Genomic DNA, 24,781 nt, shown 5'->3' with positions numbered 1-24,781 from the left:
CTGTAGCCTTCCTTGATAGTAGAGACTGTAGTCCTCCTTTATAGCAGAGACTGTAGCCCTCCTTTATAGTAGAGACTGTAGCCCTCCTTTATAGTAGAGACTGTAGCCTTCCTTGATAGTAGAGACTGTAGCCCTCCTTTATAGTAGAGGCTGTAGCCTTCCTTTATAGCAGAGAGTCTGTAGCCCTCCTTTATAGCAGACTGTAGCCCCCTTTATAGTAGAGACTGTAGCCCTCCTTTATAGCAGAGACTGTAGCCCTCCTTTATAGTAGAGAGTCTGTAGCCCTCCTTTATAGTAGAGACTGTAGCCCTCCTTTATAGTAGAGACTGTAGCCCTCCTTTATAGTAGAGAGTCTGTAGCCCTCCTTTATAGTAGAGACTGTAGCCCTCCTTTATAGTAGAGACTGTAGCCCTCCTTTATAGTAGAGACTGTAGCCTTCCTTGATAGTAGAGACTGTAGCCTTCCTTGATAGTAGAGACTGTAGCCCTGCTTTATAGTAGGGACTGTAGCCCTCCTTTATAGTAGAGACTGTAGTCCTCCTTTATAGCAGAGACTGTAGCCCTCCTTTATAGTAGAGACTGTAGCCCTCCTTTATAGTAGAGACTGTAGCCTTCCTTGATAGTAGAGACTGTAGCCCTCCTTTATAGCAGAGACTGTAGCCCTCCTTTATAGTAGAGACTGTAGCCTTCCTTGATAGTAGAGACTGTAGTCCTCCTTTATAGCAGAGACTGTAGCCCTCCTTTATAGTAGAGACTGTAGCCCTCCTTTATAGTAGAGACTGTAGCCCTCCTTTATAGTAGAGACTGTAGCCCTCCTTGATAGTAGAGACTGTAGCCCTCCTTATAGTAGAGACTGTAGCCCTCCTTTATAGTAGAGGCTGTAGCCTTCCTTTATAGCAGAGAGTCTGTAGCCCTCCTTGATAGTAGAGACTGTAGCCCTCCTTTATAGCAGACTGTAGCCCTCCTTTATAGCAGACTGTAGCCCCCTTTATAGTAGAGACTGTAGCCCTCCTTTATAGTAGAGAGTCTGTAGCCCTCCTTCATAGTAGAGACTGTAGCCTTCCTTGATAGTAGAGACTGTAGCCTTCCTTGATAGTAGAGACTGTAGCCTTCCTTGATAGTAGAGACTGTAGCCCTCCTTTATAGTAGAGACTGTAGCCTTCCTTGATAGTAGAGACTGTAGCCCTCTTTTATAGTAGAGACTGTAGCCTTCCTTTATAGTAGAGACTGTAGCCCTCCTTTATAGTAGAGACTATAGCCCTCCTTTATAGTAGAGACTGTAGCCCTCCATTATAGCAGAGTCTATAGCCTTCCTTTATAGTAGAGACTGTAGCCCTCCTTTATAGTAGAGACTGTAGCCCTCCTTTATAGTAGAGACTGTAGCCCTCCTTTATAGTAGAGACTGTAGCCTTCCTTTATAGCAGACTGTAGCCCCCCTTTATAGTAGAGACTGTAGCCCTCCTTTATAGTAGTAGTAGTAGAGAAGGCTAAAGGTGGCCGGGGGATGAGGTGGGCTCACCTGCAGATGAACACCTGCACTGCTAGGCTAGGGGGGAGGGGAACGTCCTAACCATCAGATGTCACATCTACTGTACTATCCCAATATTATCACATTCCTCCAGCCATCAGGAAATGCATTCTGGGTAAAAGGAATTAACATCAATTCAGGGGACAAATAACACCATTCACTTTGTACTTTGCATCTTAAAGGAGACTCTACAGGTTGCCTCCTTTATGGCGGCCATGCTTTTTGCACCCCCACCCCCTCACCCTTTTGAAATCCTCTAATAGTCACCTTGAGTTTTTCCTTGCCCTCTGTTAAGTAAATGTCATCTCGCGGCTTTGTGATTCTAATAACCTGTGGACCCGGCGGCCGCGGCGCTGTCATTACACCAGGCTTTCTCTCTAATTGAGGCCAAGGCAAAATAGATTAAGAGAAGGAACGGGATCCTTACAGGAGAAAGGAGCAGCCTCAACCCTGCAATAAGCAGAGGAGATTAGAAAAGCTTCTTACGTGAAAGCCGCTTCCCACAATCTGCAATTAACCAAACGCCATGTGCCGGAAGCGCCGCGACATTCTGCCAAGGGTGAGACAACCACCACCCATAGACATGGGATAAATGACCGCCATACGCTGCTACAACCACCTCCAGATGAAGTCACTGCAGAAACGGGCAAGAGCGAAACGCGGCATCAGTACATAAACTGGCCACACTGGCTGTTATGGTTGTTCTTAGCGGAGGATGAACAACGCTCAAGAACATCAATATCTACTGGCTACAATGTGTCCACCAATGATTGTTCATGTTATAATCTCATCCCATCATTTGGTTGACAGCAATCCTTGCATACACGTGCACACTTGGCTCGGCTGAGCATGCATGCATTACCAATGTGGAGAGGGTATAGAAAGTCACTGCCATGTCCCTCTGGAGGCAACTTACTGACCTAATTAAAAAAGAATGATGGGGCAATTGAAATCCAACATGTCTGACTGTTCGCACCCTTGACTTTTGCCATCAATGGGTGAATCAGACGGCCCCATACACTAAGATGGTTGGTATGAGCTCCATATCCAGTATTCACATGGCGCCTCCAAGATCACAATTCATGAAGTACACTGAGATACAAAGTTTTCATGTAAATCACTAGAAGACCGTTAGGAGTAAGTGGCAATGATGGCCTCCTCCTGTGCCGCGGTAATGGGCCTCCTCCGCTGTCGCGATGACAGGCCTCATCTGCAGCGGTGACAGGCCTACTCCTCTGCACCGGTGACGGGCCTCGTCCTGTGCCGCAGTGACGGGCCTCCTCCTGTGCCGCAGTGACGGGCCTCCTCTGCTGTCATAGTGATAGGCCTCCTGTGCCGCAGTGACGGGCCTCCTCCTGTGCCGCAGTCACCGGCCCCCTCCTGTGCCGCAGTCACCGGCCTCCTCCTGTGCCGCAGTCACCGGCCTCCTCCTGTGCCGCAGTCACCGGCCTCCTCCTGTGCCGCAGTCACCGGCCTCCTCCTGTGCCGCAGTCACCGGCCCCCTCCTGTGCCGCAGTCACCGGCCTCCTCCTGTGCCGCAGTCACCGGCCTCCTCTGCTGTGTTGCAGTGGTTCCTGGGGTAAGTTGTTGAGCGCAGCACATCTGACACTGGTTACAGCCTGTTCCATCTAATAAACCATTCCTGGAGAAGTTTACGGAGACGCAAACTGACAACTAATGAAAAGAACAGGAAAATTACCTACAAAATGTGTCACATCCCGGGGGCAGCTGCCAGCACCTTCCATGAGGGGAGTCACACTGCGGCAGACATCCTGCTCTTCAGCAAATCTTTCTTCTATCGGGTTACACTGGTTTATTCTATCACTTTATGCTTCTCTATGCTCACAGGTCAAATATAATACAGGTAAGCATGGTCCGAGCAGTCAGCTAGAGGGTCCAAAGACGTCTACAAGACCCCCCCAGGAGGTCTCAGAGGATGGAGTCCAGAACAAAGCAGTATGGACTGACATATAGTGGTACAATTATCACACACCATACAGATTCTACACAGGGTTATGGTCTCTACTTTTTGGCAATCCCTATTTGTGATCCAGCCACCATTTGTGATAAAGTGTTCAATGTCCCTGCAGCGCCACCACAGGTGGAATGGAGCATTACACAGGGCCAATTTATATCAATGGGCTGTATGATGCAGGACAAGATAAGTCCTCCAGAGAGAGAGCAGCTCTTTGTAAGTGATTCTTTAGAAGGGGCAAAAACAGAGATCCTTTAAGACTGTAGGGGTCTCAGCAGTCAGGATAGAAGGTAAGTCTCCATGTTGGCCAAACCCTTGGTTTACGCTGCTTCCAGGCAGTATGTATAAGCAAACCATATACCACGGCATACCTCCACTAGCCCTACTAAGTTAAACTCAATACAGTGACTATGTTTAGTCCGTTTCCAAAATCTTGATGTACAGAGTTTCCAAACATTCAGCTGTCTGGACATGATGGGAGTGGTGGGCACACCATGGGAGACGGGGGGCACACCATGGGAGACAGGGGGCACACCATGGGAGACAAAGAGCACATCATGGAAAAAGGGGGGGCACACCATGGAAGAAGGGGGGCACACCATGGGAGACAAGGAGCACATCATGGAAGACAGGGGGCACACCATGGGAGAAGGGGGGGGCACACCATGGGACACAGGGGGCACACCATGGGAGAAGGGGGGGGGCACACCATGGGACACAGGGGGCACACCATGGGAGACAAGGAGCACATCATGGAAGACAGGGGGCACACCATGGGAGACAAGGAGCACATCATGGAAGACAGGGGCACACCATGGGAGACAAGGAGCACATCATGGAAGACAGGGGGCACACCATGGGAGACAAGGAGCACATCATGGAAGACAGGGGGCACACCATGGGAGACAAGGAGCACATCATGGAAGACAGGGGGCACACCATGGGAGACAAGGAGCACATCATGGAAGACAGGGGGCACACCATGGGAGACAAGGAGCACATCATGGAAGACAGGGGGCACACCATGAGAGACAAGGAGCACATCATGGAAGACAGGGGCACACCATGGAAGACAGGGGGCACACCATGGAAGACAGGGGGCACACCATGGAAGACAGGGGGCACACCATGGAAGACAGGGGGCACACCATGGAAGACAGGGGGCACACCAAAGAAGACAGGGGGCACACCATGGGAGACAAGGAGCACATCATGGAAGACAGGGGCACACCATGGAAGACAGGGGGCACACCATAGGAGAAGAGGGGCACACCATGGGAGAAGGGGGGGGGGGGAACACCATGGGAGACAGGGGGGGGCACACCATGGGAGACAGGGGGGGCACACCATGGGAGACAGGGGGGGCACACCATGGGCGACCGGGGGGGCACACCATGGGAGACAGGGGGGGCACACCATGGGAGACAGGGGGGGCACACCATGGGAGACAGGGGGGGCACACCATGGGAGACAGGGGGGGCACACCATGGGAGACAGGGGGGGCACACCATGGGAGACAGGGGGGGCACACCATGGGAGACAGGGGGGGCACACCATGGGAGACAGGGGGGGCACACCATGGGAGACAGGGGGGGGCACACCATGGGAGTGGTGGTTTTGCAGGTCACTGCTCTCAGCTTTTATATTGGGATACAACGTAACCTCCTTCGATCGGACTCTATGTAAAGTCTTTAATAAATTCCAGGTACACTCCCATGATGCCATCTCCTTGTATTCAGATTGTGAGCGGACCTATCTTGTGTATTATTGATTCCTCCGATAGATTAGTGACTCCTTCCTTTGTTTGGCTGTGAGGGATGGATATATAGTATCTGGAAACAAACAACAGATAAGATCATCAAACGCCTGGACGTCCCCCTTTTAATGTGCGCAGGTTTTGCCCGTTTCCTTGGCGAGTTCCTCTCCATTTCCTCTCTACAACCACTCAAGGTGATAAATACACTTTTCTCATGTAACAGAATCCAATTGAATAAAAGAAGGAATGTGTCTCCTCACTGCGGCTCAAGTTCCTAAAATTTATTAGCCTCTAGGACAAGGCTAAAAGGAAGGGGGGGTGGGGGTCACATAACTTCCAGGTTGAGAAAGTTGAGCCAATTCTTTGACTAGAAAACCCCAGTGTGACAAATAGCTGATCAGAGGAGATAGAGGCCCAGCGGCGGGGGAGGGGTGGGCTGGTGGTGGATGCCCCCTCAACACATGCTCTGCAAGACTCAGGAGGGGGAGGAGGGGAGGGGGTGGAGGTCTTGAAGCTTCTGCAGTAGGATATATAACAGCAATTTGTCTGATGTGCTTCGCTACCTATTGTGCAGGATGCAGGTTTGGGCACGATGAGGCTTTGGTCTGCTTTTTTATCTGGTTACTTTGAAGACGCTCACGTGTGAGGCTTTATTTGTGGGGCGGTTTGGGTAACTTCTGGACGGAATGGCGCAACAGAGAGAACCTCTAACAAACCGGTTACAGACGCGCAGAATGAGGCACTCCATAGGAATGCATTGACTTAAACAGGTGGTCTTCAACCTGTGGCCCTCCAGCTGCTGAAAAACTACAACTCCCATCATGCCTAACCAGTTAGTTTTGCTGCTCTTACTGCAGATCTGCTTGTTCTGAATGGCTGCTGTCTATTAGCACAAGCTCACCTGGGAGTCAGTGCATAAATAGGTGAGGAGAGAAGGCTTAAGAAGGCTACAAGAAACTAAAGCTGGCCATCAGGGATCTCTACCGATCCCCTGATATACATGCACGCTTGGCTCGGCTGAGCATGCATGTACTCTGAATGGTGAGCAAACTGCGGCCACTTCTCCAAGAACAAGGGAAGCGGTACGTCTGACCAGTGTCACCTCCAAACATCTGTTGTTGGGGGAGCGTTGAGAGACCCTCATACACATTAGATGGTTGGTTGGCCGATCCTGGTGAAAGGTGTAGGGGCCCACACCTGATGGGAACGACGCCACAGCTCCGGATCGATAGACTGGCTGCCCTCGTTGTGGGTGCACTGGATCAAGAAATGCACAATCATGGCGGATATAGGTGAACCTGGCCTTAACCACTAGTGTGAAGAAAGAAAAAAAATCAGGACATGGGTGCACCTCGGGCAGGGGTGTGAGCCTCAGTATAAAGGGGGACTAGTATAGAATGGGAGAGGAGAGAAGTCCTCACCAGTCCTTGTACCCCACCCCCAGCCTTATCCGCCTAATATCCCCTAAAGCCGCGACTCATAACAAAACTGCTGGAAATTTCGCACTAATGGGGATCAATGTCGATGCCAATTACGTGGCCGTTCTGGGCACTTAATGAGAATTTATGAGGGGAAAAGCGATTAGTGCGGATACATATTCATGAAAGGAGCAGCGGCGCGGCTGTCAAGACAAATCTCCGCCTGTGACATGAGGCCACACGCCAAGGACACCGCTCCGGGCACCGGCTTCAGCTGCACGTACCACCCCCCACCCTCCTCAATGTTACTGCGCAGACAGAGGGGGACGCCAGGCATTATCATGGGGGGGGGGGGGGTAAGAAGTTAGAGGTCTGTGTATATTCCTGCTGGTCCTGGCAGGAAAGAAGGTGAAGATGGCGTCACGCTCAGCGCTGGATTTTTGTTACTTTTGGAAGGATCAAAGTGGAGGCAGCATCTGTAGGGGCGGATTCACACTATGGAAATAAGAGGTGGAATCTGCAGGTGCGGTATGACAGCGGCCTAGGTGTGATCCAGCCTCTGTACCTTCTCGCCTTCATGGTCGCCGCAGCAGGGGTTTGCGGCTTAGGTTGCACTTTTTGTTACTCTCCCAGCACCTCACACCTCCTCAGCGACTCTTCTAACCCTAAAACTGTGACATTTGTCAGCAAGAGAGGAAAATATCCGTCAAGGTGTCAGCTCTGTGGGGAGGGGGGTGGGGGGTCTAGGAGCACTGAGCGGCCATCCCCGGGGCCCCAGGGTGACATCCTAATAGCTGACATTACACTGACCCTGGTGGCCCCATACAGTCTCCGCTCCCTCCATGGTCAGCTCACTTAGCAGCTATTTACCAGGCGGCCATTAATCCTGAGTGCTGGAGACTATGCACCAGCTGCCGGGCTGTCTCCATGTCAGACTGCGCCACCCCTGCCACACTGCACCAGCTGGAACGTCACATCATCAGACTTCTGGGATGCTCGTTTTGTGCTGGTTGTAATGTTGTCTCCATGGGGTGTCTGGAATCACAGAGGGCTGGGGGGTAACGGGGCACAAGTTCATAGGGGGCATCAGGGCTAATTTAAGCCACATTCACACAGGGCAACAACTGTACACACAACCCTGGGAACGGCCGGCGGATTCCTCACATACCTCCTCCTTGTAATGACCAGAGCAGCGGCCGTAACATGGGAGGACTCAGGTGAGGGCAGCAGGGCGGGCACACAACCGACAGCAAATACCCCACCACCACAGCGCAAAGGGTCACTGTCTGTATATATACTCAGTGCTGTACAAACAGATCAGCAACTTGTTCAATGGCAGCCAACACAAAGGTCTCTGATCCTACAATACACACAATTCTTCTAATATACTCAGTACTGTACACACAGGTCCTCATCTACTCAGAACTGTATATACAAGTCCTAATATACTCAGTACTGTACACACAATTCTTCTAATACTCAGTACTGTACACACAAGTCCTAATATACTCAGTACTGTATATACGAGTCCTAATATACACAGTACTTTACACACAAGTCCTAATATACTCAGCATTGTAAATATAGTCCAACTCAGCACTGTACACACAGGCCCTTATACTCTGTACTGTACACAAAAGTTGTTTCGATACACTTAGTATGTTATATACAGGCCCATTCAATATATTCAGTACTGTACACACAAGTCCTAATCTACTCAGCACTGTACACACAAATTGTTTCAATATACTGAACATGTTATATACAGGTTTATCCAATATACTCAGCACTATACACAGGTTCATTCAGTATACTCAGTCTTGTACACAGGTTCTTTCAGTATACACAGTACTGTACACACAGGTTCTTTGCGTATACTCAGTACTGTACACACAGTTTCTTTGCGTATACTCAGTACTCTACACACAGGTTCTTTCAGTATACACAGTACTGTACACACAGGTTCTTTGCGTATACTCAGTACTGTACACACAGGTTCTTTCAGTATACACAGTACTGTACACACAGGTTCTTTCAGTATACACAGTACTGTACACACAGGTTCTTTCAGTATAAGCAGTACTGTACAGGTAAGGGTCCGGCACATGTATGATATCCCATAGACTGGGCCCCTAGCCCCCCTACCCCCAGTTCTGTCCCCAGTCAGGGTGTGCTGACCTCTGCCCCGGGCTCCAGTGGCCGCAGCCACACAGCTCCTGTGCCCTCACTGACAGATCAGCATCTGCTCCCTGACGGATCTCCATCTGCCTGCACCCTACAGCACGGTGCTGTACCACACACAAACCCAAAGAAATACACTCAGCACTGTACACATAATTCAATCCAATATACTTAGTACTGTATACACAAGCTAAACCAATATCCTTAGCACTGTACATGCTGGTCCTCCAATGTACTCTATACTATGCACATTTGTCCTTCTAAGATCCTCAGAAATGTACAGGTAAAGCCATCTAATATACTCGGTGCTGTACACACGAGACTGTCTACACTGTTCCCTACAATGCATTCAGTACCACACACACACTGGTCTGGCCAATATACTCTGTACTATACACACTGGTCCTTATACTCAGTACTATACACACTGGTCCTTATACTCAGTACTATACACACTGGTCCTTATACTCAGTACTATACACACTGGTCCTTAAACTCAGTACTATACACACTGGTCCTTATACTCAGCAGTATACACACTGGTCCTTGTACTCAGTACTGTACACACTGGTCCTTATACTCAGTACTGTACACACTGGTCCTTATACTCAGTACTGTACACACTGGTCCTTATACTCAGTACTGTACACACTGGTCCTTATACTCAGTACTGTACACACTGGTCCTTATACTCAGTACTGTACACACTGGTCCTTATAACATACTCAGTACTATACACACTGGTCCTTATACTCAGTACTATACACACTGGTCCTTATACTCAGTACTATACACACTGGTCCTTATACTCAGTACTATACACAGGTTTGGCCACATACTGTACATGCTGGTCCCTATAATATACTCAGCACTAAACAAACATACAGGTCCTGCCAATATGCTCAGCACTGTGTAATATGAGTACCCTGGATCCAATAACCAGTGGAGCCCCTAGATATACTGAACTCCTGTAATGCAGCAGTAGCCCCGGACCCCCCAGCATCCAAACAGCAGGAAAGTTACTCATGTGCCCCCAACATGATCGGCCCGGGCCCCCCAGCCTGTCTCCTACCGGGACCCCCTGCCCATCTCCTACCGGGCCCCCAGTCAGTCTCCTGCCCATCTCCTACCAGGCCCCCCTGCCCATCTCCTGCCCATCTCCTACCGGGCCCCCAGTCAGTCTCCTGCCCATCTCCTACCGGGCCCCCAGTCAGTCTCCTGACCACCACCTCCACCTTCTCCCGGGGAAAAGTTTTGTCCTGCAGTAGAGACAGGAGCCCCGGGATGCGGCAGCTGAGGGGCACATGGGGGGCCCCGGGGTTGTACATGGGGGGCCCCACAGGGCGGGCACATGGCTTACCTAGCGCCGGGCAGACGAGCAGGGCTGCGGGTACAATCCACAGGACGGCCGGACATAGAAGCCGCATCTTCTCCCCGGAGCCGCAGTAATCCACAGGATAAAGTGCTGAGTGTAGAGAGGAGGAGGATGGGGGTGATGATGGTCACTCAGTCCTGCACCTCTGCCCCATCCATGCAGGGTCCCACGTCCCCCTCAGTCCTGCTCCCCAGCAGCAGCAGCTCCTCCTCCTCCTCATAGACCTGGCTGCAGCTGAGCCCTCAGAGCTGACACTCAGTGTGCAGGAACATGAGAGCTGCAGCCTCCAGCAGCCTCCCCTCTCTCTCCAGCAGCCTCCCCCCTCTCTCTCTCCAGCAGCCTCCCCTCTCTCTCCTCCTGCAGCCTCCAGCAGCCTCCCCTCTCTCTCTCCAGCAGCCTCCCCTCTCTCTCCAGCAGCCTCCCCTCTCTCTCCTGCAGCCTCCCCTCTCTCTCTCCAGCAGCCTCCCCTCTCTCTCCAGCAGCCTCCCCTCTCTCTCCTCCTGCAGCCTCCAGCAGCCTCCCCTCTCTCTCCAGCAGCCTCCCCTCTCTCTCCAGCAGCCTCCCCTCTCTCTCTCCAGCAGCCTCCCCTCTCTCTCCAGCAGCCTCCCCTCTCTCTCCAGCAGCCTCCCCTCTCTCTCCTCCAGCAGCCTCCCCTCTCTCTCCTGCAGCCTCCCCTCTCTCTCTCCAGCAGCCTCCCCACTCTCTCCTCCAGCAGCCTCCCCTCTCTTTCCAGCAGCCTCCCCTCTCTCTCCTGCAGCCTCCCCTCTCTCTCTCCAGCAGCCTCCCCTCTCTCTCCTCCAGCAGCCTCCCCTCTCTTTCCAGCAGCCTCCCCTCTCTCTCTCCAGCAGCCTCCCCTCTCTCTCTCCAGCAGCCTCCCCTCTCTCTCTCCAGCAGCCTCCCCTCTCTCTCCTCCAGCAGCCTCCCCTCTCTCTCCAGCAGCCTCCTCTCTCTCTCTCCAGCAGCCTCCCCTCTCTCTCTCCAGCAGCCTCCCCTCTCTCTCTCCAGCAGCCTCCCCTCTCTCTCTCCAGCAGCCTCCCCTCTCTCTCTCCAGCAGCACAGTGACTCCCCTCACCCAGCAGCAAGCCCCTCACCATTGTGTCAGGGAGCCCTCCTCCTCCTCCCTGCATGCATTTAAAGGCACAGGCACCTGCAGCCTCAGCACACTGCTGCTGCTGCCTCATCCATTCCAGCCATGTGCTCACTATTTACACTGACATTACTGTCACTTCTGTCAGTCACTGACTGCACTCTGGGCAGCAGAGCTTGCAATCTAGTACTTACCTGTTACCTTAGTTTGTCAGGATCTCTATTATTATTATTATTATTATTATTAGTAGTAGTAGTAGTAGTAGTAGTAGTATTACAGACCTGTACACTATATAGAAGGAGATCCTGCTAGAACAATCATACAGAGAATGATAACTATGGATTTGTATACTGAATGGATGTGAACAATCATTTCCCATCAAACTTAGTGACTCTATACAATGTGTGCGGCTGCTGGATGGATGGATGGGGCAGCGCACTGACAGCAGTAGTAACCGCGACATCTATAGGACAAGCCCGGTATTACATCAGTTACAAACATGAGGGGGGGGGGGGGGGGGGGCTCTCATTCATAAAGTTTTTTATTATTATTATTATTATTATTATTATTATTATTATTATTATTATTATTATTATTATTATTATTATTATTTTCTTCACTTATTTTTATACAAGAATCATCATAAAGACATTAACTACTCACATTTTACTTTCTAAGAGAATGCAATACCTGGCACAGTGCTTCCCAGTCTGTGACTTCTCATCTATTGCAAAACTACAACTCCAAGTACAAGGTTTTATGACCATATTGTACAAGGAGAGGACTGGGCTGCAGTAACTGTACAGTCACACAGTTCTCTCTATGATCATAGAGATGAGTGCAGGGAGGGGACAGAGAAGACTGCAGGGCAGTAACTGGTATACAGTTCTCTCCAATATCACATTGATCAGTAGATTAGTGCAGGGAGGGGATAGAGGGAACTGTGCAGCTGTAATTCTCTCTATAATCATAGAGATGAGTGCAGGGAGATGATAGAGAAGACTGCAGCAGTAACTGTATTACAATACAATTCTCTTTATGATCATAGAGATGATTGCAGGGAGGGGATAGAGGTAACTGTGCAGCTGCAATTCTCTATAATCCTAGAGATGAGTGCAGGGAGGGGATAGAGAAGACTGTGCATTGGTAATTTTAAGGCTACACAGTTCTCTCTATTATTATAAAGATTTCTAGGAGGGGATAGAGAGGATTGTGCAGCTGTAACTGTATTACAATACAATTCTTTTTATGATCATTGAGATGATTGCAGGGAGGGGGTAGAGAGGACTGTGCAGCAGTAACTGTATGGTCATACAGTTCTGTTTCTGATAATAGAGATATGTTCAGGTAGGAAACAGAGGAAACTGTGCAGCTGTAATTTTCTCTATGATAATAAAGATGAGTACAAGGAGGGGATTGAGAAGACTGTGCAGCTGTAACTGATTGTCCAAATAGTTCTCTCTATGATCATAAAGATACACTCAGAGAAAGGATAGAGATTGCTGTATCTGTGACTTCATGGACATCATTGGGCTTGCATTAGTCAGACCACACAGAAAATCAGTGTACATCCACAATATAAGATCCACTATAGCGCTGTTCGTCCAGAGCCGCCTGGCTTATGTATAGAATGCTTGAAATAAAGGGAAGGTTGACACACTTAAGGCCCTATTCCATGGAACGATGATCGGCCGTATTCAGCAGGTATCGGCCATTACGGACAATAATCGTCCCGTGGAATAGGAGGCAACAATCAGCCGACATCGTTCATGTCGGCTGATCGTTGAAGTCGTTCTTATTTCAACATGTTAAAAGACAAACGACTTATATAGCAGTGATCTGCTGCCGCCGCTCCGTGTGATAGCAGTGGTGGTAGGAGACCGCTGCTATATGCTATGGGCTGCCCGGACAATCTAGCGAAAATGCAGTGTGAACCCTGCCATACATGGGAAAAGCAACTAAGAGAGTCCAGAATACAACACACACTGGATGTGTGGGGTGAGGGGTGACAACCCATATGATCACTGTAATGGCGGTCATTAGTGGTTGTCACCCAGCGGTTCTCACATTTCGGGTGTCATGGTCATATACATCTTTATCGGAGATATTTTTAGACCCAGATCCAGGTGACCTTTCCCCTTCATCTCTTCATAGTCTGTGACAACTTAGGGCCCAGGGTCTCTATTACCGCCTGACATCCCTAGGGGCCAATTGCTTTCTTCTCCTTGTTATTTTTAATGAGCGATCAGCCCGGTAAGAAATGTTCTTCCTTCAGGTGTAAATTGGCAAAATGTTTATCTACAACACCAGCTGGGACCTCCGACCCCCGACCAACCACCATGAAGAACGGCCGGGCGGAGTTAATCTCATCATCACTAGGAACGTGTGAATCGCTAATTTTTCTGCAACTACCGCACAGTAAATGAATCCCATATTTCAAATTTTTCAGTCCAGGAAACTGTACAGACAATATCATATATGGTAAGCTTAGATACAGACAGTATCACACGATAGGTGTAGATACAGTGGCCCAGTAGACCAAATCACATGATAGGTGTAGATACAGTGGCCCAGTAGACCAAATCACATGATAGGTGTAGATACAGTGGCCCAGCAGACAGTATTACATGATAGGTGTAGATACAGTGGCCCAGTAGACCAAATCACACGATAGGTGTAGATACAGTGGCCCAGTAGACCAAATCACATGATAGGTGTAGATACAGTGGCCCAGTAGATCGTATCACATGATAGGTGTAGATATAGTGGCCCAGTAGATCGTATCACATGATAGGTGTAGATACAGTGGCCCAGTAGATCGTATCACATGATAGGTGTAGATACAGTGGCCCAGTAGATCGTATCACATGATAGGTGTAGATACAGTGGCCCAGTAGATCGTATCACATGATAGGTGTAGATACAGTGGCCCAGCAGACAGTATTACATGATAGGTGTAGATACAGTGGCTCATCAGACAGTATGAATCAAGATGGGCTTAGATACAGATAGTATCCAACGTGATAGCTTAGATGCAGCAACTAAGCAGAAAATATCACACAATATAGTTGGATATAGTGGCTTGAATGATAATATCACACAAGAGGCTAAGATACAGCAGCTTAGGAAACAACACCTGGCATAATAGGTTTAGATACACTGCTCAGCAGCAGAATATTAAAGGGGTACTCTGGAGGAAAAAAATTGTTTTCAAATTAACTGGTGTCAGAAAGTTATACAGATTTGTAAATTACTTCTATTTAAAAATATTAAGTCTTCCAGTATTTATCAGCTGCTGTATGTCCTGCAGGAAGTGTTCTATTCTTTCCAGTCTGTAACAGTGCTCTCTGCTGCCACCTCTGTCTATGTCAGGAACTGTCCAGAGCAGTTGCAAATCCCCATAGAAAACCTCTCCTGCTCTGGACAGTTTCTGACATGAACAGAGGTGGCAGAAGAGAGCACTGTGTCAGACTGGAAAGAATACACCACTTCCTGCAGGACATACAGCAGCTGATAAGTACAGGAAGGCTGGAGATTCTTTAAATAGAAGTAATTTACAAATCTATATAACTTTCTCATACCAGTTGATTTGAAAACCTTATTTTTTCTCTGGTGTACCCTTTTATGCTGTCTTGAAAAACTTAGAACTAAACAGAACAGTTCTGTTCCTCTGGAGTTCTCCTTTAAGCTTTGATACAGGGCTTGGCAGGACAGTATGACAAATGATGAGTTAAGATACAGCTCAGCGGACAGAACACACTGGATTGTGCATAGTGCAGTGAAGCAGATGCATGCAGTGTGTATATAAAGCCTGTAATGCTGTATACATATATCATTAGTGAGTGCGACTATACATGCGTCTCCGGTGTTAATACCCCGCAGGGATCCGTTTGTTCACCGCTTGTAACTTTACTTTCCTTTGGTTTGAATGTTTCCTGGTCAAACACCATCTGAAAAACAATGGAGAGTAAAAGCAGCGCGGCCCCCTCCCCCCCTCGCCGCACACAGCTGTCCCGACGTCCCTGTTTGGTTTGCAAATATTTAGACTGAAATAAGCTAAAAATATTCTGTGTCTGACAAAACCTGGAATGTGACCGAAAAATCTGCAATATCGGAACAATCTGTAAATTTTTCTCTCCTGTAGATCAACATCATTGAGTCGCTGCTATAAATTCTATCCAGCTGCCTCTTGCTTCTCTGGAAAGCTGAGTGACAACTAATATGGCCGCCATAACCGCTCCTACAGGGGGCGCCGTGCAGCTTTCCTAACCTCCGGAACTTGGTGACCATATAATGGCAGCCATATTGATTTTCACCTGACTTTTCTAACACATATTGGAGACTCTACTGCAGGGGTAGGGAAACTTGGCTCTCCAGCTGTTGCAAAACTACAACTCCCATCATGCTTTAGCTTCGGCTGTCCATGCATGATGGGAGTTGTAGTTTTGCAACAGCTGGAGAGCCAAGTTTTCCGACCCCTGCCCTACATGCTAAGGGATCGATCTTAATATATATTCCACTAGTTACTACTGTATGTATACCTCGCCTGATACACATGTAACAAACTCCACACAACTTTCCCCAGCTCTCTGTATCCTCCTCTCCCTCCTCTTCACCCTCATAAACCCCAGTTCATTCATTACCTCATAGAACAATGAGGCCTCCACAATGGGGGCAGTGACGTCACCGGGGGGAACAGACGGCACCAGGGGGGACTCACAAAGATGCTTTATTGAGTGAAACTTTACAGGAAATGTGGGGCTGGGGGGGACATTCTGACCCCACCCAGGGGAAAGAGCCATAACCAAGAATAGTGGGGAAGTATACAGCGTCTAAAAGTGTCCATAACCCTTCAAGAGCTGCGCTCCCTATACATGTGCAGGCTGAGTCCAGCTGGGTGGGTCTCATCTGTCCCCTCCTTTAGACTTCTCTGTCCCTTCCAGACTCTTCTGCTTATTACAGACTTTTCTCACCAGGCTCTGGTGGCAGCTTATACCAAAGGAAAACTAAACAATTGGCTCTGAAATTCACCTTGCCCTATTCTCCTTTTCCCCAGTATGTCGGGGCAGAGTTACCCAATCCTGCAGAAATTGGAAAAATGGCCAACTATACACGGTAAAAGCAATGTATTTTTCTTATTTTTCTGCCCAGTAGAGGGCGCTGTACAGATTCCTGTTATTCCATATTACTCATCCCTTCATTCCTGTTACTGGTTATTGTCTGGTTCCTCCTGCAGGTTGTCCGGTTCCCTGTAAATAAGGTTTAATAGTCAGCAATCAGACACCAGGAGCTGTAAAGACACAATGGTGCTGTCTGGTATTCCAGACAGGGAGGCAGATAGTGTCATCCACAGTCTTGTATGTGAGTGTCTGTATGTGAGTGTTATATACGTCCTATAATCCTCATGCTCGTGTACAGTGATCTCTCAGTTTCCTCCACTTGTATCTCTTCTATTAGGGCCCTATTCCACCGGACGATTATCGTTCAGATTATCATTAAATCGTTCGCATCTAAACGATAATCGTTCAGTTGAAATGCAGTTAACGATTAACGACCGAACGAGAAATCGTTGATCGCTTTATAAAACCTGGACCTATTTTTATCGTTACTCGTTTACAAAACGTTCGCAAATCGTTCGCATTGAATAAGATGTCGTTCGGTCGCTCGCAGTAGATACGAACGCAATAGCGCAGAAATAGCGAAGAAAAAACTATCGCAAATACGATCATAAGTAACGATTATCGTTCCATGGAAATGAGTGAACGTTTTCAGGTCTTTTGCAATAGCGGTCGTTTGAGATCATTAATCGTTAACGATTATGCGAATGATAATCGTCCGGTGGAATAGGGCCCTTGCACAGTCACTATTTCCCAGGCATATTATTATATTCCAGGCATTATTATCTATCCTGGGACTCTGACGTCTTCATATAGTCTCCTGTTATAATCTTCCCAGTTTCTTCTTCTTCCATAATATTTTACATACAGGTGACTGGGAACAACCAGCATCTTCTGCCGCACTTCTTTACCGGCTGAATCATTTACATTTGTTACTGGGATTTGTTTTAGAAATATGATGATTCCTGTGCTGTATGGATTGTAAATGGAATACATTAGGTGAGAGGGGCCTATAATGTACTTTGCATTGGTGGTCAGGGGCTTCAGATTTCACCTCCATCCAACCCATAAAACAGTTAACGTTTGCATGCCATTTACATCCTGAATCCCTGGCAGATGACTCCTTTATGTTACCTGTGTAGCAGGTGCAGGCTATAGCTGGCCATATACATTAGATGAATGTCAGACGGGGAATGTTTGGCAGGACCACTGGAGTTTCTAATGTGTATTGGGGTCTCCTGACCCTCCTCTGACAGCAGAAGGGTCGGGCATGGTGCTCATCATACCTCATACATTATTCTCACTAGAGATTAGGGTCACATCTGCGTCAGGAACTTGGTCGGGAACTCCATGGCAGATTATTTTCCGTCCTGCAAATGGAGCCAACCAGACTCCTCCATATGGGGCCTGAAAGACCCTGTTGATGTTAATGGGGTCTATCAAGGTTTTCAGCTCATGTCCATCATTTTGCAAGATTCCAAAAAGGGATAAAAAAAAATACTACATGGGTCCAGTATTATAACAAGATTCTGTTACTGAGACCACAAACAGAGCCCCAACACAGGTATGAACTAGGCCTAAGCCAATACAGAAGTCTAAAGGGTGACAGAGGAGTCTGAAGGGGAAAGAAAAAGTCTTGAGGAGGATAGGATTGTTTGGAGGGAGTAAGGGCCCTATTTCACTGGACGGTTATAGTTCGGATTGAAGCGATAATCGTTCAGTTGAATAGCAGTTAACTATTAAACGATGAACGAGAAATCGTTGATCGCTTAATAAGACCTGGACCTATTTTGATCGTTGCTCATTCGCAAATCATTCGCATGGAATAAGATGTTGTTTGGTCGTTTGCAGTAGCTACGAACGTAATGGCTACGACAAGACGACCGCAAGAACGATCATAAGTAACGATCATTGTTCTGTGTAAATGGGTGAACGATTTCAGGCTGTTCGCAATAGCGGTCGTTTGAGATCGTTTATCGTTAAGGATTACGTGATTGATAATCGTCCCGTGGAATAAGGCCCTAAGGGGATCTAAAAGGTGACAGAGGAGTCTGTTGGGAGAACAATAAGAATGCTAGAGGGGGCAGAGGTCTGGAGGGAGAAAGGGGTCTGAAGGGCAACAGAGGGGTCTTGAGGGGGACAAAAAAGTGTGAAGAAAATAGAGGGATTTGGAGGGGGATAGAAGAGTATGGAGGAGGAACATAGGCATTTGAAGAGGAATAGAGAGGCCCTTGAGGCAACCAGATAAATCTGAAGGTAGACAGAGGAGTCTGAACAGCAGCAGAGGAGTCTGAAGGAGAACATTGCATTCTAGGGGAGACAGAAGGGTCTAGAGGGGAACAGAGGAGTCTGGAGAGGGGGTCTGAGAGCAGATTATTCTCTTTCCATTTAAAAACATGCTGAGCTTGTGCAGAAACCCAGAGGGCGCTTAGCAAATGTTACTGAAAGGAGGACACCTGTGGCATGGCTGGGAGCAGTGGTCCAAGCAGTAGCAAATCCCCATAGAAAACCTTTCCTGCTCTGGACAGTTCCTGACATGGACAGAGATGGCAGCAGAGAGCACTGTGTCAAACTGGAAATAATACACCACTTCCTGCAGGACATACAGCAGCTGATAAGTACTAGAAGACTGCAGATTTTTAAATACAAGTCATTTAAAAATCTGTATTACTTTCTGACAAGTAATTGTAATTAGAGATGAGCGAACCTCGAGCATGCTCGCGTCGATCCGAACCCGAACTTTCGGCATTTGATTACCAGTGGCTGCTGAACTTGGATAAAGCCCTAAGGCTATGTGGAAAACATAGATATAGTCATTGGCTGTATCCATGTTTTCCAGACAACCTTAGAGCTTTATCCAACTTCAGCAGCCCCAGCTAATCAAATACTGAACGTTCGGGTTCGGATCGACTCGAACCCCAACCCGGTTCGCTCATCTCTAATTGTAATACTTTTTTTTCTACAAATTACCCCTTTAATTTTTATGCTGTCTTGCAAAACTTGGAACTAAACAGAACAGCAGCATATAAATGTGTAAACATTATATAAAATAAGGTCCAAAAGTACAAAATTCACTATATAAAGCAAAAACACCATGACACCTAACCAACACCTACAACATGCGCCGTGGGACACTGCAGGTGCTTGAGGTGGTTTGGAGGAATTTAGCCAATGGTCATATAAGTTTACGACCATCTTAACAGACCAGTGGCCTAAAACAATAACATAGTATGGTGTCCAGCGGGATTATCCCTTCCCCTATTCAAATGGTAAAATAATTCAACATGGAAGAAAGAGAGAGCAAGTAGTGGAGATACACTCGTACTTCATCTACCTCTGGTCCTATCCTAGCCCAGGTTATAGGAATCTCTTAACCCAAGGAAGAGACCCACCTCACATAGGCTAATATTAGCATTTGGTCGTATGTAAATCTGCCCCTGAGATGCGCACTTTAGGCCTTTTTTCCACCCCAAGCTACATAGACAAGAAGGTACAAAGACTCTAGCCATGCAGAGAGCTTACAAAGGATAGAGATGCTCTGCAAGGAACTCACATCTCATACACAAGTCTACGAAACAGGCGAGAGAAGGGCGGCAATTCAGCTGGCGATGCAGAACGACCCGCCACACCCCCGACTAGAAGAATATCGCCACTCCATCCCCGCAGTGTGGTGACGAACACGTTCACCTTGAATCCTCCTTTCTCGCTCATGCACTTTAATGCATAATTTTTTTTTTATTTCTGAGTCGGTGTAATGAGATGTTTGAGGAAAGTCTCAGTGTCAGAATCAGCAGAATGAGTATTTTCGGTGAAAGGAAAGGGGATTCTTATCTGAAGGAATAATTAAATGGAACGGTGAGGCGTAGAGGAGACATTCTCCTTTCCTGACAGGCTGGGAGCAGGGGCCCGCTTCTCCAGGATCTCCCTGATAGGGGACGACTGATTTCCTGCTTCTTTGAATTTTTGAGAGCAAAAGTTAATTGATCACAAGAATCTATGAACCGTGAAACGCGACAGTCAGGGAGCATGAAAAGAGGCTGAATCCTGATGCTTCCCTAACCTTCCCCCAACAATGGCCGGCTTCATTGCTGCACATCCACATATTGTGACACTTGTAGGGTGTGGATGACTACATGCCTGGTGGGGGGTGCCGCAGACGCCATCATGTCATTACTACTATCCCTATACATTTATATATACACATACACCAGAGCAGCTAAAACCATTGTCTACTCCTGAGAGTTATGACGATGATGGAGAGGTGCAGCATGACAATGACGCTAGGACGAGGGGTGCAGTGTAATGGTGAACTTATGTAGAGGGGTGCAGGATGATGGTGAACATGCATAGAGGGGTGCAGTATAATGGTAAACTTATGTAGAGGGGTGCAGCATGATGGTGAACATGCATAGAGGGGTGCAGTATGATGATGCTAGGACAAAGGGTTAAGGATGATGAAGAGCTTAGGTAGAGGGGTGCAGTATGATAATGCTAGGACGAGAGGTGAAGGATAATGGTGAGCTTACGTAGAGGGGTACAGAATGATGATGCTAGGTGGAGGGGTGCAGTATGATGATGCTGGGTGGGGGGGTGCAGGATGATGATGCTGGGTGGACGGGTGCAGGATGATGATGCTGGGTGGAGGGGTGCAGGATGATGATGCTGGGTGGAGAGGTGCAGGATGTTGATGCTGGGTGGACGGGTGCAGGATGATGATGCTGGGTGGAGGGGTGCAGGATGTTGATGCTGGGTGGAGGGGTGCAGGATGATGATGCTGGGTGGAGGGGTGCAGGATGATGATGCTGGGTGGAGGGGTGCAGGATAATGATACTGGGTGGAGGGGTGCAGGATAATGATGCTGGGTGGAGGGGTGCAGGATGATGATGCTGGGTGGAGGGGTGCAGGATAATGATACTGGGTGGAGGGGTGCAGGATGATGATGCTGGGTGGAGGGGTGCAGGATAATGATACTGGGTGGAGGGGTGCAGGATAATGATGCTGGGTGGAGGGGTGCAGGATGATGATGCTGGGTGGAGGGGTGCAGGATAATGATACTGGGTGGAGGGGTGCAGCATGATGATGCTGGGTGGAGGGGTGCAGGATAATGATACTGGGTGGAGGGGTGCAGGATAATGATGCTGGGTGGAGGGGTGCAGGATGATGATGCTGGGTGGAGGGGTGCAGGATGTTGATGCTGGGTGGACGGGTGCAGGATGATGATGCTGGGTGGAGGGGTGCAGGATGATGATGCTGGATGGAGGGGTGCAGGATGATGATGCTGGGTGGAGGGGTGCAGGATAATGATACTGGGTGGAGGGGTGCAGGATGATGATGCTGGGTGGAGGGGTGCAGGATGATGATGCTGGGTGGAGGGGTGCAGGATGATGATGCTGGATGGGGGGTTGCAGTATGCCGATGCTGGGTGGAGGGGTGCAGGATGATGATGCTGGGTGGAGGGGTGCAGGATGATGATGCTGGGTGGAGGGGTGCAGGATGATGATGCTGGGTGGAGGGGTGCAGGATAATGATACTGGGTGGAGGGGTGCAGGATAATTATGCTGGGTGGAGGGGTGCAGGATGATTATGCTGGGTGGAGGGGTGCAGGATGATGATGCTGGGTGGAGGGGTGCAGGATGATGATGCTGGGTGGAGGGGTGCAGGATAATGATACTGGGTGGAGGGGTGCAGGATGATGATGCTGGGTGGAGGGGTGCAGGATGATGATGCTGGGTGGAGGGGTGCAGGATGATGATGCTGGGTGGAGGGGTGCAGGATGATGATGCTGGATGGAGGGGTGCAGGATGATGATGCTGGGTGGAGGGGTGCAGTATGCCGATGCTGGGTGGAGGGGTGCAGGATGATGATGCTGGGTGGAGGGGTGCAGGATGATGATGCTGGGTGGAGGGGTGCAGGATAATGATACTGGGTGGAGGGGTGCAGGATAATGATGCTGGGTGGAGGGGTGCAGGATGATGATGCTGGGTGGAGGGGTGCAGGATAATGATACTGGGTGGAGGGGTGCAGGATAATGATGCTGGGTGGAGGGGTGCAGGATGATGATGCTGGGTGGAGGGGTGCAGGAGGTTGATGCTGGGTGGAGGGGTGCAGGATGATGATGCTGGGTGGAGGGGTGCAGGATGATGATGCTGGATGGAGGGGTGCAGGATGATGATGCTGGGTGGAGGGGTGCAGGATAATGATACTGGGTGGAGGGGTGCAGGATGATGATGCTGGGTGGAGGGGTGCAGGATGATGATGCTGGGTGGAGGGGTGCAGGATGATGATGCTGGATGGAGGGGTGCAGTATGCCGATGCTGGGTGGAGGGGTGCAGGATGATGATGCTGGGTGGAGGGGTGCAGGATGATGATGCTGGGTGGAGGGGTGCAGGATGATGATGCTGGGTGGAGGGGTGCAGGATAATGATACTGGGTGGAGGGGTGCAGGATAATTATGCTGGGTGGAGGGGTGCAGGATGATGATGCTGGGTGGAGGGGTGCAGGATGATGATGCTGGGTGGAGGGGTGCAGGATGATGATGCTGGGTAGAGGGGTGCAGGATAATGATACTGGGTGGAGGGGTGCAGGATGATGATGCTGGGTGGAGGGGTGCAGGATGATGATGCTGGGTGGAGGGGTGCAGGATGATGATGCTGGGTGGAGGGGTGCAGGATGATGATGCTGGATGGAGGGGTGCAGGATGATGATGCTGGGTGGAGGGGTGCAGTATGCCGATGCTGGGTGGAGGGGTGCAGGATGATGATGCTGGGTGGAGGGGTGCAGGATGATGATGCTGGGGGAGGGGTGCAGGATGATGATGCTGGGTGGAGGGGTGCAGGATGATGATGCTGGGTGGAGGGGTGCAGGATGATGATGCTAGGTGGAGGGGTGCAGGATGATGATGCTAGGTGGAGGGGTGCAGGATGATGATGCTGGGTGGAGGGGTGCAGGATGATGATGCTGGGTGGAGAATAGGAATACCACACTAACCTCTTACCACAGAAGGACACCTTAGATAAACTGATATTACCAGGTCTGGGTCATGTCAACCCAAGTTGTGATGTCACTGTATACAGGAGGCAGACGCTGGGCATATAAAGGACTCATATATCTGCACTGCTATACAGCATTACGTGAGTCCATCTACTACCTGGGCAGCAGTCTTATTGGAAGTTTGGCATTTATTCATGAAATCTCCCACATAGGAGAACACAGAGCGAGTATGAACATTACAGGTGATGGACATCGGGCTGCAGATCATCTCACCTCAGCCCCAAGAATAGATCCCTATATATCTGCATCTTCATTACAGGGCCGGTCATTTCCTCCTCCACTTTCTTCTCCTTTTCTCTTCTGCAGTTTAAGTGGAGTTTAATTTTACCCATTGATTTCCCAATACAGACAAATGAATTATTCAATGGATTTGACTATTGACTTCTGCCATTGAAAGCCACGGCAGCCGGAGTGGTTGTGGGAAATATTAAATGGAGCGACCTGTATGTGATGAATCTGCATCCAGACTCTGTGCTCGGATCTTCAAGTTTTGCATAAAATATACCATCTGGCTTAAAGTAGCTCCTCCACGCTGACACCTCGAAGCCGAGCATTGTGGGAGCCATAGAATCCTTGGAGGTCGTACAGAATAGTTTTACTGATCATTTTCACTTGATGTGTTATTTGTCAAGTACCTGTCCAGCTTTATAATGGGGTATTACGCCATCTCTATAAGACCCCCAGACCGGAGCCACCCTGACCCCGCACTTCCAGTATGGATATTAGGCGTAATCACATGGCTTGTGGGGGAAGGGAGCTCATCATGTCACTATATTGAGTTGATGGGTTACTAGGCAACATCACAAATGGCAGAGAATGAATAATGGTGAAGAAGAGGAGGGTCATTATCCATGGAAGAGAGCGTCAGGAGGGGTCACCGGGCTCTATCGAGGACCCAGGACCGGGTCAGCAGAACAGAGCTTGAAGCAAAACAGGAGTAAGAAAGTTTTATCAGCTTCATAGTGTGCCCCGGTCATCTCCAACCTGCAGCGAGCCAACCCCAGGCTTCACCAGGGATGGAACGTTCCAGCAATAGCTGGATAGCTGATAAATGCTGGACTGGATCTGGTCAAGACTGGATGCAGTGAACATGATGTCTCCCGCCCCACAGCTCTTGTGTATCCCAACAATCCTGGCTATTCCTGATCCCAGTAAACTTAACTGGATCAGGCACTGAAAATCTAATACTCCGTACACCATCCAGCACTCACTTTCCTCACACAGGTCTCCATCTTTAATACCTGTTTCATATGTTGCTGCCCATGGTGAGACTAGCAGTTCAATACTTGTAATTA

The 24,781-nt window shown here is 49.0% G+C and overlaps 1 protein-coding gene across 8 annotated transcripts in view; it reads right to left on the bottom strand.

Annotated features, from left to right (window-relative positions):
* The window catches only part of ROBO3 (roundabout guidance receptor 3), a 310,461-nt gene that overhangs the window by 82,010 nt on the left and 203,670 nt on the right, over positions 1-24,781 (bottom strand). The window contains exon 1 of one of the 8 annotated variants that reach the window (XM_069947700.1): positions 10,218-10,519. The exons of the other annotated variants lie outside the window; for them this stretch is intronic. Within the exon in view, the coding sequence (XP_069803801.1) occupies positions 10,218-10,284 (67 nt within the window). The 5' untranslated portion in view covers positions 10,285-10,519. Of the gene's footprint in view, positions 1-10,217; positions 10,520-24,781 lie in introns of those variants that run through there. 8 annotated transcript variants of the gene reach the window in all.

The sequence above is a fragment of the Dendropsophus ebraccatus genome, chromosome 12 (genome assembly GCF_027789765.1).
Source record: "Dendropsophus ebraccatus isolate aDenEbr1 chromosome 12, aDenEbr1.pat, whole genome shotgun sequence".
Classification (NCBI taxonomy): Eukaryota; Metazoa; Chordata; class Amphibia; order Anura; family Hylidae; genus Dendropsophus; species Dendropsophus ebraccatus.
Note: the sequence above shows the minus strand (reverse complement) of the source record. Positions and strands in the feature narration are given on the sequence as shown.